This window comes from Arvicola amphibius, chromosome 7, assembly GCF_903992535.2.
Source record: "Arvicola amphibius chromosome 7, mArvAmp1.2, whole genome shotgun sequence".
In the NCBI taxonomy this organism is placed as follows: domain Eukaryota; kingdom Metazoa; phylum Chordata; class Mammalia; order Rodentia; family Cricetidae; genus Arvicola; species Arvicola amphibius.
This window is the reverse complement of record NC_052053.1, coordinates 41,103,773-41,120,204: the sequence shown is the minus strand read 5'-3', so window position 1 is coordinate 41,120,204 and position 16,432 is coordinate 41,103,773. Positions and strand designations below refer to the sequence as shown.

General features: G+C 36.1%; 1 protein-coding gene across 5 annotated transcripts in view; it reads left to right on the top strand.

The window, feature by feature from the left end:
* Positions 1-16,432, top strand: part of Spopl (speckle type BTB/POZ protein like) — a 64,516-nt gene that overhangs the window by 36,066 nt on the left and 12,018 nt on the right. Inside the window, exons 3-8 of one of the 5 annotated variants that reach the window (XM_038337379.1) lie at positions 142-263; positions 2,686-2,837; positions 4,447-4,574; positions 6,073-6,168; positions 9,593-9,683; positions 9,848-9,903. In XM_038337379.1, coding sequence (XP_038193307.1) covers positions 142-263; positions 2,686-2,837; positions 4,447-4,574; positions 6,073-6,168; positions 9,593-9,683; positions 9,848-9,903 — 645 coding nt within the window. Of the gene's footprint in view, positions 1-141; positions 264-2,685; positions 2,838-4,446; positions 4,579-6,072; positions 6,169-9,592; positions 9,771-9,847; positions 9,904-16,432 lie in introns of those variants that run through there. The other 4 variants (XM_038337378.1, XM_038337381.1, XM_042055467.1 and 1 more) reach the window with 4 other exon arrangements.

Here is a 16,432-nt window from a genome sequence, read left to right as displayed (position 1 = left end):
CTTGTTTCATAAATTTTCTGGTCATGACAAGTTTATGTAAAATGTCAAACAGTATGACATCATCATTAGAAGATTAGAATGAATATTTGAATTGTGACAAGAGATTGTCATGCGTATAAAAGTGGCTTTCTGATCTCATAGGTTAAAGTAGTGAAATTTTCCTACATGTGGACTATTAATAACTTCAGTTTTTGTCGAGAAGAAATGGGTGAAGTGTTAAAGAGTTCAACATTTTCTTCTGGCCCAAATGATAAAATGAAATGGTAAGCATTATTATTATAATTTTTTTGTATTCATTAGAATGGTTGTATTCTCATTTGATAATTTTATAATTAAATTGTATAAACTCAAGATTATTAAAATATCAATGAATATATTTTATAGATGTTTCTGTCTTTAATGACTTCTTACTGAAAAAAAATGATGTTTGAAAACCCTAATTTAATTAAACCTCTCATTTCATAGGCTTAGAGTTTGATTAGAGATAGAAACGAGTGCGTCATATTTCACACCACTACTTGAGGTCCAAGTGAAACCCAATGTCTTTTTTTTTCTCATTTTTATTAAAAATTTCCATCTCCTCCCCTCTTTCTCCCCCTTCCCTCCCCTCCCCTCCACCCATACCCTCACTCTCTCCCTCTCCAGGCCAAAGAGCCATCCATCAGGGTTCCCTACTCTATGTTAAGTCCAAGGTCCTCGCAACTCCCCCCAGGTCCAGGAAGGTGAGCAACCAAGCTGACAAGGCCCACACAGAGCCCGTCCACGCCTTAGAAATCAAGCCTATCGCCATTTTCCTTGGCTTCTCAGTCAGCCTCCACTGTCGGCCACATTCAGAGAGTCCAGTTTGGTCGCATGTTCCATCAGTCCCATTCCAACTGGAGTTGGTGATATCCAATTAGTTCTGTCCCACCGTCTCCATGGGTGAACGCACCCCTCACGGTCCTGACTTTCTTTCTCATGTTCTGCTCCTTCTCATGTTTCTCCTTCTGCTCCTCATCAGGACCTTGGGAGCTCAGTCCAGTGCTCCAATGTGGGGCTCTGTCATTTTCTCCATCCATCGCCAGGTGAAGGTTCTATGGTGATATGCAAGAAATTCATCAGTATAGCTATAGGATCTCGCCTTTTCCGGCTCCTTCTCCTCAGCTGCCCAAGGAACTAGCTGGGGGCATCTCCCTGGAAACCCGGGAACCCCTCTAGAGTCAAGTCTCTTGACAACCCTCAGATGGCTCCCTTAATTAAGATATATGCTTCCCTGCTCCCAAATCCACCCTTCCTGTATCCCAAGCATCCCATTCCCCCAAGCTCTCCCCATCCTCCCCTTCACGCTTTTCTCTCCCCATCTCCCCTTGCTCCCGTCCTACCCCACCCCAAGTTCCCAATTTTTGCCTGGCAATCTTGTCTACTTCCAATATCCAGGAGGATTACTATATGTTTTTCTTTTGGTTCACCTTATTATTATCTTCTCAAGGATCATGAATTATAGGCTCTATGTCCTTTAATTATGGCTAGAAACCGATTATAAGTGAGTACATCCCATGTTCATCTTTTTGGGTCTGGGTTACCTCACTCAGAATAGTGTTTTCTATTTCCATCCATTTGCATGCAAAATTCAAGATGTCATTGTTTTTTATTGCTGAGTAGTATTCTAATATGTATATATTCCAGTTTCTTCATCCATTCTTCCACTGAAGGGCATCTAGGTTGTTTCCAGGTTCTGGCTATTACAAATAATGCTGCTATGAACATAGTTGAGCATATGCTTTTGTAGTATGATTGGGCATCTCTTGGGTATATTCCCAAGAGTAGGATTGCTGGGTCCTGGGGTAGGTTGATCCTGAATTTCCTAAGAAACCGCCACACTGTTTTCCAAAGTGGTTGCACAAGTGTACATTCCCACCAGCAATGGATGAGTGTACCCCTTACCCCACAACCTCTCCAGCAAAGGCTATCATTGGTGTTTTTGATTTTAGCCAATCTGACAGGTGTAAGATGGTATCTCAAAGTTGTTTTGATTTGCATTTCCCTGATAGCTAAGGAGGTTGAGCATGACCTTAAGTGTCTTTTGGCTATTTGAACTTCTTCTGTTGAGAATTCTCTGTTCAGTTCAGCGCCCCATTTTTTAATTGGGTTAATTGGCATTTTACCGTCTAGTCTCTTGAGTTCCTTATATATTTTAGAGATCAGACCTTTGTCAGTTGCAGGGTTGGTGAAGATCTTTTCCCAGTCAGTAGGCTGCCTTTCTGTCTTAGTGACAATGTCCTTTGCTTTACAGAAGATGCTCAGCTTCAGGAGGTCCCATTTATTCAATGTTGCCCTTAATGTCTGTGCTGCTGGGCTTATACGTAGGAAATGGTCTCCTGTGCCCATTTGTTGTAGAGTACTTCCCACTTTCTCCTCTATCAAGCCTTTTGTCTGAGACACCTGCCCAGCAAGGAGCTATTATTATATTTTTAACTGTATTTATCTTACTTTGGGTTCATTGTTGTTGTTGGTGCTATGGGTATTCATATAATTTTTTACATTAAATTAGTCATTAATTTCTATTAAAATGGAGAAATTGAAAAAACATGGACTTATTACAGGAGTGCTGTTGGGATAATAATTTGCAGGTGATTTCAGCATTGCCCGTCTTTTTGTTAATATCAAATACTATATTCCTCTAAGTGACCTCTTATTTTATTGTAGGTGCCTGAGGGTAAACCCCAAGGGGTTAGATGATGAAAGTAAAGACTACTTGTCCTTATATTTGCTCTTAGTCAGCTGCCCAAAAAGTGAGGTTCGAGCAAAATTCAAATTTTCCCTTCTGAATGCTAAAAGGGAAGAAACAAAAGCAATGGGTAAGTAATTGGCAAATTGGGAGAAGGAGTCTCTTTATCTACATGCAGTAACTTTACCTAGAAAATTTGAGGGAGGAAAATAATCCAAAAATTTTTGGATTATTTTCCTCCCTCAAATTTTCTTATACTAAAAATTTATCTGTAGTCATTATTTCATTGTGCATTTCACAGTGTAAAGTTTTAGCTTCTGTAGACATACAGAAGTACTTAAAATAATGTCCAATTTTAACTACTTCGTATCTTAAAATGACATTTCACTTGTCTCTTGGAAAAATAGTTGCTGCTGAAACAGGATTCCTGGTCAATGTCATTAGAAAATTTCCTCGCCCTTGCCTTCTTGCTACACAGCAATACAAAGGAGGTGGAATGGCTGTAAACTGCCACACTGAGTTGTAAATAATTGTGAATCAAAGAACCAAATAACTTCATTACACATAAACTTTTTAATATTTATGTTTACATATTATGTGATGTTTCAAATAGAGTATTTTACTTAAGTCATAGCCTGATTGTATAGATAATCCTATATAATGAATATTTTCTGATAAGAATCTTGTGTATTTCATAGTATACAGTTGAGCAGTACCTAAGATGTTTGAAATGTCATAGATATCAAAATCTTTTACACATTATACTGAAAGCATCTTTTGCCCTTTTATGTGTGAAACTATATTCCATGAGTTTATTTCTAAAATTTTGGGAATGGCAAGAGGCTTTTTAGCATTCCCACCAATTTGAAGTTTTCTATAATTCATCAAATTTAAATCAATAGGATGGGTTCACCAGCAGAACTTAAAGATTTCTTAATGAGGGCTGGGCGATGGTGGCGCATGCCTTTAATCCAGAGGCAGAGGCAGATGGATCTCTGTGCCAACTTGGTCTACAAGAGCTAGTTTCAGGACAGCCTCTAAAGGTACAGAGAAACTCTGCCTTGAAAAATATACAAAGAAAGAAAGAAAGAATGAATGAAAGAAAGAAAGGAAAGAAAGGAGGGAGGGAAGGAAGGAAGGAAGGAAGGAAGGAAGGAAGGAAGGAAGGAAGGAAAGGAAAGAAAGACAAAATTCTTAATGAATCAGAGCACCTAGTTTTAAGGGGAGAAACAGGAAATAAGATATATTCTAATAGAGTTTTGAAATTAGATGATGACTACTTATGCCTATGTTAGTGTGTTTTGATTTTATTTCATTTAGGCAAGCTCTGTGAGAGAGAGAGAGAGAGAGAGAGAGAGAGAGAGAGAGAGAGAGAGAGAGAGAGAGAGAGAGAGACAGACAGAGAGATAGTGTGTGAGAGAGACAGATACAGAAAGATAGAGACAAAGAGAAGATGAGTGTCTGTGTGTCTGTATATGTTTTTTCCTTCTATCAGATATGATGTCTTTGCTTAAGAGAGTCAGAAATCTTCATTTATGTTCATTGACTGGCCAAACTTTTGAGCAACAATGAAGTGGTTTGATTCTCCTTGGCATGTTTCTTCAGATACTTTATTTATACACATGGTTAATGAATCACAATGAATATTCTATTTATGTCTGTACATCTATATTTCTTTGCGATTAAGGAAAAAATTTATCTTTGATACTTGTTTTATTTGAACTTTTGTTTTCCACCAGAAAGCCAAAGAGCTTATCGATTTGTGCAGGGGAAAGACTGGGGATTTAAAAAATTCATTAGAAGGGATTTTTTGCTTGATGAAGCCAATGGTCTCTTACCAGATGACAAGCTTACATTATTCTGTGAGGTGGGTATGTTTTTATTAATAAAGAATTTCATGATTTACTTAGTGATGTGGCAAAGGTATGAACTAGATTAATACGTTTAAAATTAAAGTGATTGATATATTCCATAAATTCTTTTGTAAATTCAGCATTAAAAGCTGACTAAAATTATCTTACAAATTAATGTGATGTTTTGTATTTTTTATCATGTCTCTACTTGTTTGTATAGCTATGCCCACCATATACTAAATCCTTATTGAAGGAGCTGGATATGTCTATCTTTGTTGTGTTTATTTAATATCTTCTTCATTATGAATAACTCTGTTATAAGAAACCAGTTTTTAGGTTAATCTGATTCAACTTTAGTACTGATAGTTTGATTGAATGAAAAGCCTGTTGAAAACATTGGAAAACTTTGTCTTTCAAGCTGTTGGATTAACATCATCAAATAGGTGTTAATATTCTAAGAAACAAATCTGAGATATTAATGATATGCCCACATATTTTGACAACATGCATGCTTAATTTATATTCATAAAACATCATATTTTGAAAATTATGAGCACTTCCTTTACCTGGAATTTACTCTTGATTTGTATTCATTTTTGGTTTGGGTTTGCTTCTGTCATTTTTATTATTGGGTAGATTTATTCATATGAAATCATGAGATTCATTTTTGTGGAGTAAACCCAAAGGTTATATTTTCAAGATTACATTGAAGATGTTTTGGAATTGAAATAAGACCATAGAGAAATACTTGCATATGTGAACTATACAATTCATTTGTTATAAATACAATTATTTGGGTAGTTTCTCATGATTTCAAGGGAAAACAAGGTAGCAATATTTTGCAATGAGGAGGTATTTAAGTAGTATTTTACATAAAAGTTTATACTGTTATAATAAAATAACAGATTTTATTTATAAAATAAAAGAAGTTATACTGTTCAAGTTTTTGCCTTTAATGTAGCCTCTTCCAGAATTTTTAGAGTTTACCTTAATTTAAAAATGTTTGTTTTTTTAAACTGTTATCTTAGAATTTAATGATCCTTAAAGATTATTTGAGTATTGTATTAAAGAAAAAAACCAAGCAACAACCTGAGAGTCTTGAGTAAGTGAATGAACCTTTTTTAGAAAAGAATCTAAGTAATCTGTATTATAGACCTGAAATAGTGTTTGATAATAGGTATTTTTCAAGTGTATGTACTGGAACCTAGACAATCAATAAATTCAGAATTAAGGCTGAAATTAATTTTAGGATTATTCAAGTATGCATTTTGAATTTTGTTATTTCTATGCTAAATAATAATTCTGGTGACCCATAGAATGTATTACGACACATGGTTTTAAGTTGGTAATGATCAGATCCCATTTTTAGATCTTGAAATGCACTTTTCACCAGTTCAGACATGATCTCTTGGACACTAGGGCATAGGTGGGCAAAAAATCACCTTTAAACAACATTCTTTGTGCCCTCCATAATTCCTTCCATTCCTCTCATGGATGCCCTTCCTTCTACAGCATCTCCACACTGCTTGCAGAAGAGGAGGAAGCATTGCACTGCCCTCCCTAGAGAACTGGCACCTCCCCCTCCACTGCAAGTGGTGCTGTAGACAGGTAAGGCAGCTGGGTGCTACCCGTTTTTATGCAAGACATAGCTTAGTCTTGCAGTCTGTGTAGTGGCTCACGTGGCAAGAGTTAGATGAGAATTTCCAACAGTGTAAACAGCCATACTTCCTTTCTCCAAGTGATGCAACAAGTGATACTTGAGAATAAGTTGGAGAAAGGGAACACGGGTCAGACTCATTCATCTTTTGAAACCTTAAGAATTTTAAATTTTCTTGATAGTCTACAGATCTATTGCATTCCTTGATAAACAGAGAAATATATGTATAGCTAAAATATATGAGAAGCTTTTCATAAAGCTAACCTCATTCTTTCTTAAGGACATATTTAAAGAAAACAATAAAACCTTTTTCTTTTTATGAGGTATCAGATTGACTTGACTGTTTAAAACACGGTAATAAGTAGAAGATGGGTTTTGTTTTCTGAACTCTTACCTGTGAGAAATGAAAACGTGACTACCCTCTTGCCGTCAACAGAACTTTTAAAATGGTTGTTGAAAGGCGCAAACTCTTATCATGTACCTCTTCTAGAAGATATAGTAAACTGGACTTTTAAAAGTTTCTGCCTTTGTAGAGAGTATAGAGTAAGCAAGTAATTGATTAGAAACACAGCATTGTAGTCCTTTGTGGCTTTAGTAGCATCTTACTTTTAGGATGGTTTTTAGAGGGTTCAGGTTTTTAAAAGGTAGAACCAGTATTGTCTTCAGTCCCACAGAAGAGAAGAACCAGATTTGTTAGCTTAGATGCACATTCAGTTATACTGCTCAAATATTTTTCTTTGTTTTATGCTATATCCTTAGGGTGAATCAGTGGCAAGTTTAGTAAGGGAACTGTCCTGTTTATTAAGTCAGTGAAAATCTCAGCCTTCTTCCTGAATTTTTCTCTCTAGGTTCCATAAATAAAGTTATTCATTACCTGTTTTCAATATTTTTATCATTTCAAATTTTAAATATCAGAATAATGAACCCATCACTTCTCAGTTTTAATTAGGTCATTAATTTCCATCCGAATTGAAATGTGTCATTGCTTTGCTAGCACTAGGTAGGTATGAGAGGAATACAAATATTTTTATTATGATTGTTTACACAGAATGCAGCTGTGCTTCACATCTATGATGATAGCGTCTGTTTTCTTTCATTCTTAGTTATATCTGTCTATCTCTGTCATCTGTTTATTGTGTGTTTTCTGTCAACTTTTTACATTAAATATATTATCTTGGCGCCCAAAGAAATGATTCAGTGTGTAAAATCACTTGTCACGTGCATGCCTGATTACTAGAACCCACATAAAAAGCCAGAAACGGTGGCACGTACCTGTGGTCTAGCACTTCTGTAACAAATGAGTCTGAGATAGGAGAGTCAGTCCAAAACTTGTGGTCTAGCTTGAAATAACTTGATAACAAGACCGACTTAATCTCAGAAATAGGTAGAAGGAGCGAGTTTACTTCTCAAAGTTTTCCTCTGACTGCCACATTGGTAGTATGTCGCTTGTGCACTCTCATCACATGTATACACACACACACATACACACACACACACACACACACACAATTATGTTACTGTGAATTAGAGACAACACATAGGATTTAAGAAATCCTTTCCTGAATCAAATGTTACCATACTGTTTTATAGCTGCTATGTAATTCATGTAGGTTAATAAACAGATCCAGTTCTCTACCTAAAAATTTCAAGAGTAATGCTTAATATAAGCAATTAAATATATTATATACTAAAAAAATTCCTAAATAAACCCTGATTATTTATGTATATCAGTATTTATTTACATTCCATGTGTATCATTAACTTCTGGTATACTGATATATAATAAAATGGGACAATCAAATAAAGATCAGGGAAGTATTTTTTTCTCTTTGAAGTTACTGAAATTTTAGATAATTTGAATGATGGAAGTCTTAAAATAGAACCTTTATTATTGACTTTGTGTACATAATAGCTTGGCCCCCATATTTATAATACCTTCTTATAAGATTGTAATAAATACCTTCAATCAGAATTGTTATAAGGAAAGATAAGCACCTGGGTATCTCATCCTGGGTATCTCTTCCCTGCCTGCTCAGTGTTGACATTACACTTGGTACTGTAATTGTGTTTTTCACATGGGGGCTAGAGATCAAATTCTGGTCCTGATGTTTGTATAGCAGGCAATTTACCACCTAAACAACCCCCAAAGCCTAATGTGTGTATCCTTAAATTATACTTTTAAGAAGCAGATTAAATTATCTATTGCTTTATGACAAATGTTCCCAATATTTAGCACTCAAAAGCATAACTAAAATAACATATGTAAGTTAATTTTTAAAAATTGTTAATTTGCTCTGAATTATTTGCTTTGCTAGCTGAAGTACTTCTTTTTTGTTGTCATTTATTGTAATATGAAATTTTCGACATAATGTTATGGAGTGCTTTCTTTTAAAGATGATGTGAAAGTTGCAAGATTTGATTCAGTAAACAGTGATCTTTAATGGGATCTACATAAAAGCAGTGGCACAGTTATCCCAACTCTTATGATTTCCCAGATAAATGAGGTGCCTACAATTTGAACTAAAGTACATTTGTACTTAACTCATTTTTGTCTTTCCATAAAATATTGTGAACTTTGATAATTGCAGTCACTTTTGTGGGAATTCTTGTAACTAAAAGTTTTAAATCAATTTTAGCAGATATTTAAATCAATTCTGCTGATCTTGAAACTTGAAATTAAGTTCCCCATTTTTATTTTTAGATCAGTTTTATTTTATTTGTGTGTGTGTGTGTGGGGGGGGGAGTGTTTGCATCTGTATCTCCCTACCAACAGAGTGCCTTTTGCCCAGGGAGGCCAGAAAACAATGTTATATCCCACGGGGTTATAATTGGTTGAAAATGTCCATGTCAGTGCTGGAAATCAAAACCAGGTCATTATGGAAAGGAGGCAGTGCTCTTAACTCTTGAGCCAGTTCTCCAGCCCAAATTTCCAATTTCTGTATAATAATAGTTGTATGTCTCTGAAAACTATACAAGTTGTATGTATTAATACCTTGAGTTGGTAATACAGTGAACTATAAATGAAAAGCAACAATAGAATTTACTCTACAAAAATGTCAGCTTGCCAAGTTTGATGATGATATTGTAGAGTTTCTATTAGGAAATAATTTTGTGACTGTAATAATTTAACTTTTTAATCAATTGATACATTTACTTTTATATACACTGTCACTGTTGAAAAAATGGGTTATTTTTAAGTTTCTATGCTATTTCACTCACTTACATTAAATTTATTTAAGAGGGTACTAGGATTTTTGATCAATAATATATTGAATTAACCATGGTGCTTTAAGTTAAAAATATTAAATGTACATATAGTAACTGATCATTTAAAATACTGTATGAAAATATTTTCCTTGTTTTCTTCTTTATTAGGTGAGTGTGGTTCAGGATTCAGTAAATGTATCAGGATATACTAATACAAACACTTTGAAGGTACCAGAATGTCGACTAGCAGAAGACTTAGGTAATCTCTGGGAAAACACAAGATTTACAGATTGCTGCTTTTTTGTGAGAGGAAAAGAATTCAAAGCTCATAAGTCTGTGCTTGCAGGTATCTTCTCCTTTGGATAATATAATATTTTAAAAATAAATTTGTGCATTAAGTAATGGTGCTTATTATTGTTACAGCTCGATCTCCAGTTTTCAGTGCAATGTTTGAACATGAAATGGAAGAATGCAAAAAGGTAAATGTTGTTAAAATGTTATTAATTTGTATACATGTATAATGATAGAGTACACATATTAAACATATCTGTGCATGTTCTTGTTCCCAAGTTATATCAGGGAAGAACTTTAGAAACCACAGAACTGGGGGCAATGTGTTCTGAAGTAAAACAGTAGGTACCTATCAGTATTAATGCTCACTCAACATTCTAAGTAACAGCTGTTTTGATGTTCTCATTGCTAGAGCACTTGTCTCCATGCCTTGTGTTTCATCCCTAAGTAGAGAGAGGGAGGAGAAGGAACCATACTGGAATATTGTTGAGTAATCTCTGGCTTCTGTGACATGCTTTAGCCACCCATTTGGGGTACCTATGTTCATACATTTTATAGCCAATCATAAGCTTTGTGGAGCTTTTTTCTTTATGTCATTGTTTTTGATTATCTTTTCACCTACTTCTCTGTGTTCTCTAACTTGTTCTCCATGAAAGTAAAATTTTTCATCCTTAGTATTTCCTCTCTCTACTTTCATAGCACATGCTTTCTGCTGCCATCCCCCTCCATTTAGGCCTGTATTTTGTTCCACTTCCACTAATGGGCCCTTTCTATAGTCTCTCTAAGTTAAACATCACAGTCTAAGAATTCAAAGCTGGAATCCTGAGGGAGACCATGGGGAATTTTTCTGTCCAAGACTTGCTTACTTCATTTAATGTATGGTATTTTCCAGATCCATCTGTTTATAATTTTATTTTTCTTGCACCTGATTAAAATTCTAAATTGTATGTTTATCACAATTTTCATTATTTGCTCATCAGCTGATGGGCCCTCCAGGTTGCTTATATTGCCTGGCTATTTTGAAGAGAGTAGCAATGAACATGGATGTATAAGTTTCTCTGTAGCCAGGTATTCATTCCTTTGTATATTATATTCCCAGGAGTGGTATAGATGGATCATGTAGCAGACCAGTTATTAGGTTTTGTTTTGTTTTGTTTGTTTGTTTTTTGGAAGCATCCACACAGATTTTCATAGTGGTTGTAGCAGTTTGGTCTCCCACCAAAAGTGAAAAAGGGCTCCTTTTTTCTCTGATCTTCAACACATTTTCATTGTTTTCATAATAGCCGTTATGAATGGGGTAAGAGGATATCTCAAAAGAGTTTTAATTTTATCATTTCAATGGCTAAGGATGTTGACCACTGCTTCTATTAGTCATTTGTGTTTCTTCTTTTAAGAGCTCTCTGCTCTAAAGCATGGCACATTTTAATTGGGTTGTTTGTTTTGATTTTTAGTTTTCTTTTACTTTTTTTTTAACATTGTAATTCTAAATCAGATGCATAGCTGTTAAAGATTTTCTCCAATTCTGTAGACTGTGTCTATACTCAATACTTCCCTACCATGTATAGAAACGTTTGGTTATATGAGGTGCAGTTACTTGTTGATCAATAGCATAATTTCCTGAGTAACCAGGGACCTCTTTATACAGTCTTTTCTTGCATCTACATATTGTAGTATATTTTCTACTTCTTCATCTAGACATTTCATAAATTCACATTTTATGTTGAGACCCTTGATTCCTTGAAGTGTGTGTTCTCCTACATGCTTCCTACATCACTTTTCCTTCCTCCCTCAAACAAGGTTATAAAGCAGGGTCTAGTTTCAGTCTTCTGCATATAGATACCAATTTTCCCAGCATCACTTATACATATTTTTTCCAATATGTTTTTGGCAACTTTGTCAAATATCAGATATCTGTAGAACAAAGACATGTCAAAGGGGACTGTGCCATTTGTTTTCCAGCCACCCAGACCCAAATAATCACACAAAAGCTATATTAATTACAACGCTGTTTGATTAATAGCTCAGGCATATTTCTTGTTAGCTCTTACATCTTAAATTAACCTATAATTTGTAGCTACATGGCTTGGTACCTTTTATCAGTGAGGCACTCTTATCTTGCTACCTCTGCATCTAGTGGTAACTGTGTCTCTGCCAAAACAGAAGATTTGAATACGTTAGAGCAAAAAGAACCAAACTCATCCAAGAGAACTAGACGGCAGTAAGTAAGCAAATTGAGAGCCAAAATCAACAAAATAGAAACAAGGAAAACAGCACTAAAAATCAGCGAGACAGAGAGTTGGTTCATAAAGAAAATCAACAAAATAGACAAACTTTTATCCAAATTAAGTGAAAGGCAGAAAGAAAAATCCAAATTAACAAAATCAGAAATGAAAAGGGGGACATAACAACAGACACAGGAAATCTAGAGAATCATCAGGTCATAATTCGAAAACCTGTATTCCTCAAAATTGTAAAACTTAAAAGAAATGGACAACTTTCTGGATAAATATCACTTACCAAAATTAAATCAAGACCAGATAAGCAAATTAAACAGACCTATAACTGCTGAAGAAATAGAAACAGTCATCAAAAGTCTCACAACCAAAAAAAAAGGCCAGGACCAGATGGTTTCAGCCCAGAATTCTACAAAATCGATCTTTCTTTCTTTCTTTCTTTCTTTCTTTCTTTCTTTCTTTCTTTCTTTCTTTCTTTCTTTCTTTCTTTCTTTGGTTCCTTTTTTATTTATTTATTTTTCCTTTCAAAAGTTTACACTTCCTCCCCTCCTCCCATTCCCCTCCTACTCTCCCACTTACCCTCCTCCCTCCTCTCTTCTTAAGAGAGGGCAGGGTTCACTGAACCCTCCATCCAGCTGTGCATCCAAATAGACTAGGGTCCCCAAAAGCCAGTGCATGCAGTAGAAACAAGTCCCAGTGCCTTTATTAATGGCTTCTCAGTCAGCCCCCATTTTCAGCCACATTCAGAGAGTCCGGTTTGATCGCATGCTCATTCAGTCCCGGTCCAGCTGGATTTGGTAAGCTCCCATTTAGAACAGGCACACTGTCTCAGTGAGACACTGTCTCAGTGGGTGGACCAACCCCTCGCGGTCCAGACTTCCTTGCTCATCTTCTCCCTCCTTCTGCTCTTCAACTGGACCTTGGGGACTCAGTCCGTTGCACTGATGAGGGACTTTGTCTTTATCTCCATCCGTCACCCAACGAAGACCCTATGGTGATATTTGAGATAATTATCGATGTGATAGTGGGGCAAAGCCAGTTCAAGCACCCTTTACTCTGCAGAGGAACTATTACCAATACTACTCAAATTGTTCCACACAATAGAAACAGAAGGAACATTGCCAAATTCTTTTTATGCGGCTCTAATTGCCTGATACCCAAACCACATAAAGACATTACTAAGAAAGAGAATTACAGACCAATTTCACTTATGAACATTGATGAATAATACTCAATATAATACTGGCAAATCAAATCCAAGAACACATCAGACCCATCATCCACCATGAACAAGTTGGCTTTATCCCAGAGATGCAGGGATAGTTCAACAAACGAAATGGATTTCAGCATAATCCACCATATAAACAAACTAAAAACCACATGATAATCTCCTTAAATGCCAAAAAAATCTTTCAACAAAATGCAAAATCCCTTCATGATAAAGGTTTTGGGGAAAGGCGGGATATGATGGAACATACCTAAACATAATAAAAGCAATATACAGCAAGCTAACAGCCAACATCAAACTAAATGGAGAGAAATTTACAGGGATCCTACTGAAATCAGGAACAAGACAAGGTTGTCCACTATATCCATATCTATTTACTATAGTTCTTGAGGTCCTAGCTAGAGCAATAAGACAACAAAAGGAGATCAAGAGGATACAAATTGGAAAAGAAAAAGTCAAACTTTCAGTATTTGCTGATGATATGATAGTTTACATAAGTGACCCCAAAAATTCTACTAAGGAACTTCTACAACTCATAAACACTTTCAATGATGTCATAGAATACAAGATTAACTCAAAGAAATCAGTAGCCCTCCTGTACACTGATGATAAATGGGCTGAGAAAGAAATCAGAGACACATCATTCTTCACAATCACCGAAATAACATAAAATATCTCAGAGTAACTCTAACCAAACAAATGGAAGAGTTGTGGTACAAGAACTTTAAATCTTTGAAGAAAGAAATTGAAGAAGACACCAGAAAGTGGAAAGTTTTCAGAATTCTCTTAGTCTGGTTGCCCTGCCTGTACTTTATACCTGGCTACTGGCGAATCAGCGTTTTATTAAACCATTATGAGTGACAGATCTTTACAGGGTGCATGGACATTATCCCACAGCACTTCCCCTTTTCCTCTTTTCTAAACAATAACTTTGACTCTAAGCTCCTTTGTTTAGCTTTTTTCCTGACCATTATTTGTAACAACTTGTAACCAACATGGTAAACAAAGACAAACATGCATAATCCATTTTTCGGGGGGAATGTGGGCATAGTTTTCTAGGCTACTTCCTGCTGCTTGGGGTCATTAATAGTATAGAAAATCTCAAGTCTGCTACCTCAAAGAATTTAACATATATTTCGAAGTCTTCAACAACTGAAATATTTGAGATAATAATAGATGTCCTTGTGACCATAATACTTCTAACATGACAGAAAAACCCGAACAGGCAGCTAACAATCATTAACATATTTTATTTATTCTACCATTTTGCTGCATTTTTCTATATTCAAAGAATAAAATCTATTATATTGTTTTGACCTTAAAAAATAATCTTATGGGGACCCAAAGACAATTTAGGATTATGATCATGTCCTGACTGGATTTTTTTGTGTGTCTAGATCATCTCAGCCAACAGTCTTGAAACTGTTATGGATGTAGAACTCATAGGAAACTGATGAGAATTTCGAGTTAATTTAAAATGTAAGAGCTAGCTAGAAATACACCTGAGCCACTGATCATACATACAGTTTATAATCGATATAAGCTTCTTTGGGACTGAAGAGCTGCAGGACCATGTGGGACAGAAGCTTCCTTTTACAAATGGTACCCAAAGTTTGGCAAGGATTTCCACATAAAGCCTGAGAAAGCTTTACAAAAGGGGGCTTCTAGACCCACAAAAATTGGAGTCAATTGGAGCTTCTTGTTAGCCGCAAGGCCTCTGCCTGACTCCATGTTTTTTCTTCCTGCACTCAGTGTAGTTTTCCCGCTTACCTATATTCTGTCCTGCCATAGGCCAAAGTAGTTTGCTTCTTTATTAACCAAGGTAATAAAACTTAATTCATAGCATACAGAGAGGGGAATCCCACATCATAGACTTATATTTACACCATGTTTTTATGTTCCGTTGATCTGTGTGTCTTGTTTCTGTGCCACCAGCGTGCTTTTCTTATTACTATGGCTCTGTAGAATAACTTGAAATTAGGTATATTTTTTATTCAAGATGGTTTCCTCTATCCATAGTATTTTGCACTTCCATATAAATTTTAAGACAGTCTTTTGGGGGCTCGTTGTTTGTTGGATTTTTATTTGTTTGTTTGTTTGTGTGTTTTGTTTTCATCTATGTCTGATAAGCATGGACCTAGCATTATATTATAGCTGTGAGGCACAGTGTGGACATTGGAAATTGGGCCCAGGTGTTCTGGGAGAGCAGCCAGTGATTTTATAATTCTCAGCCAGTTCCACATCCCCTGTACTTTGTATTTTTGACCTCTTTATTGTGATACAGCATGGAGAAGTTCTTTTCTGGTCATGTCTGTTTGGAGTTCTAAATGCATCTGCTGTTTGGAAGTCAACTTTTTTCTATAGGTGTGTAAATTTTGTTACAATTTCAGTAACTAGGGTATTTATCTTATGAATTCTCAGACTGAATGCTTTCTCCATAAAACCTAAGACTGAATACTGCACTCCTGTCCCCTCCTGCATTATATTCATCTCTCATATCACCCAGCCATATCTCTTCCCACCTCCTAGTGCTTTGATTAAAGGTGTGAGCTACCACTGCTTGGCTCTGTTTCTCTTTTAGACAATCAGTTTAAGTGCATCAAGTTTTTGATTAATCACTGGACTAGGTCAGCACACAGGTTCGGTGACTGATTCTAGGCCTAAAGGTTGGAGATGGTTTGGGCAGACATGATTTCTAGGACTCAGCAAGGTCTGCAGGCACACAGATGTGTTCTAGGCTAGCCCTGGAGGATGGATGTGGTGCAGGTTGGCTAGGGCTCAGGGCTCTCACCAGACTGAACAAGGCTACATGATATGTAACCTCGAGTAAGCCTGGATGTTGGAAATGGTAGTACAGGTGGGACTCAACATATTTAGGTCAACATTTGTGTTCCTGGCTGGGTCTGGGAGGTGGCAAGGGCATAGGCTGATTAGGTTCAGAGAGAATCAGCAGGGTAGACTGGCACACAGTTGTAAACAGAGTCAAGTCTGGAGTTTGTGAATAATGCAGCATGGCTCCCTAGATTTAGTGGGCACTCGATGTGGAACCCCATCAAAGTTTGAAGATTGGGGAGGGTGCAGATTAGCTAAAGTCAGGTGGATTCACTAGGATGAGCAGGAGTTAGGCTTATCTGGCTTTCAGGTTGCAGATTTCCTACATGTCTAAGCCCCATAGACATTTGGAGCTATGAACTGCCTTCTGGGGACTTCTTTCATTGTATCCCATAGGCTTTAGTATATTATATTTCTATTTTA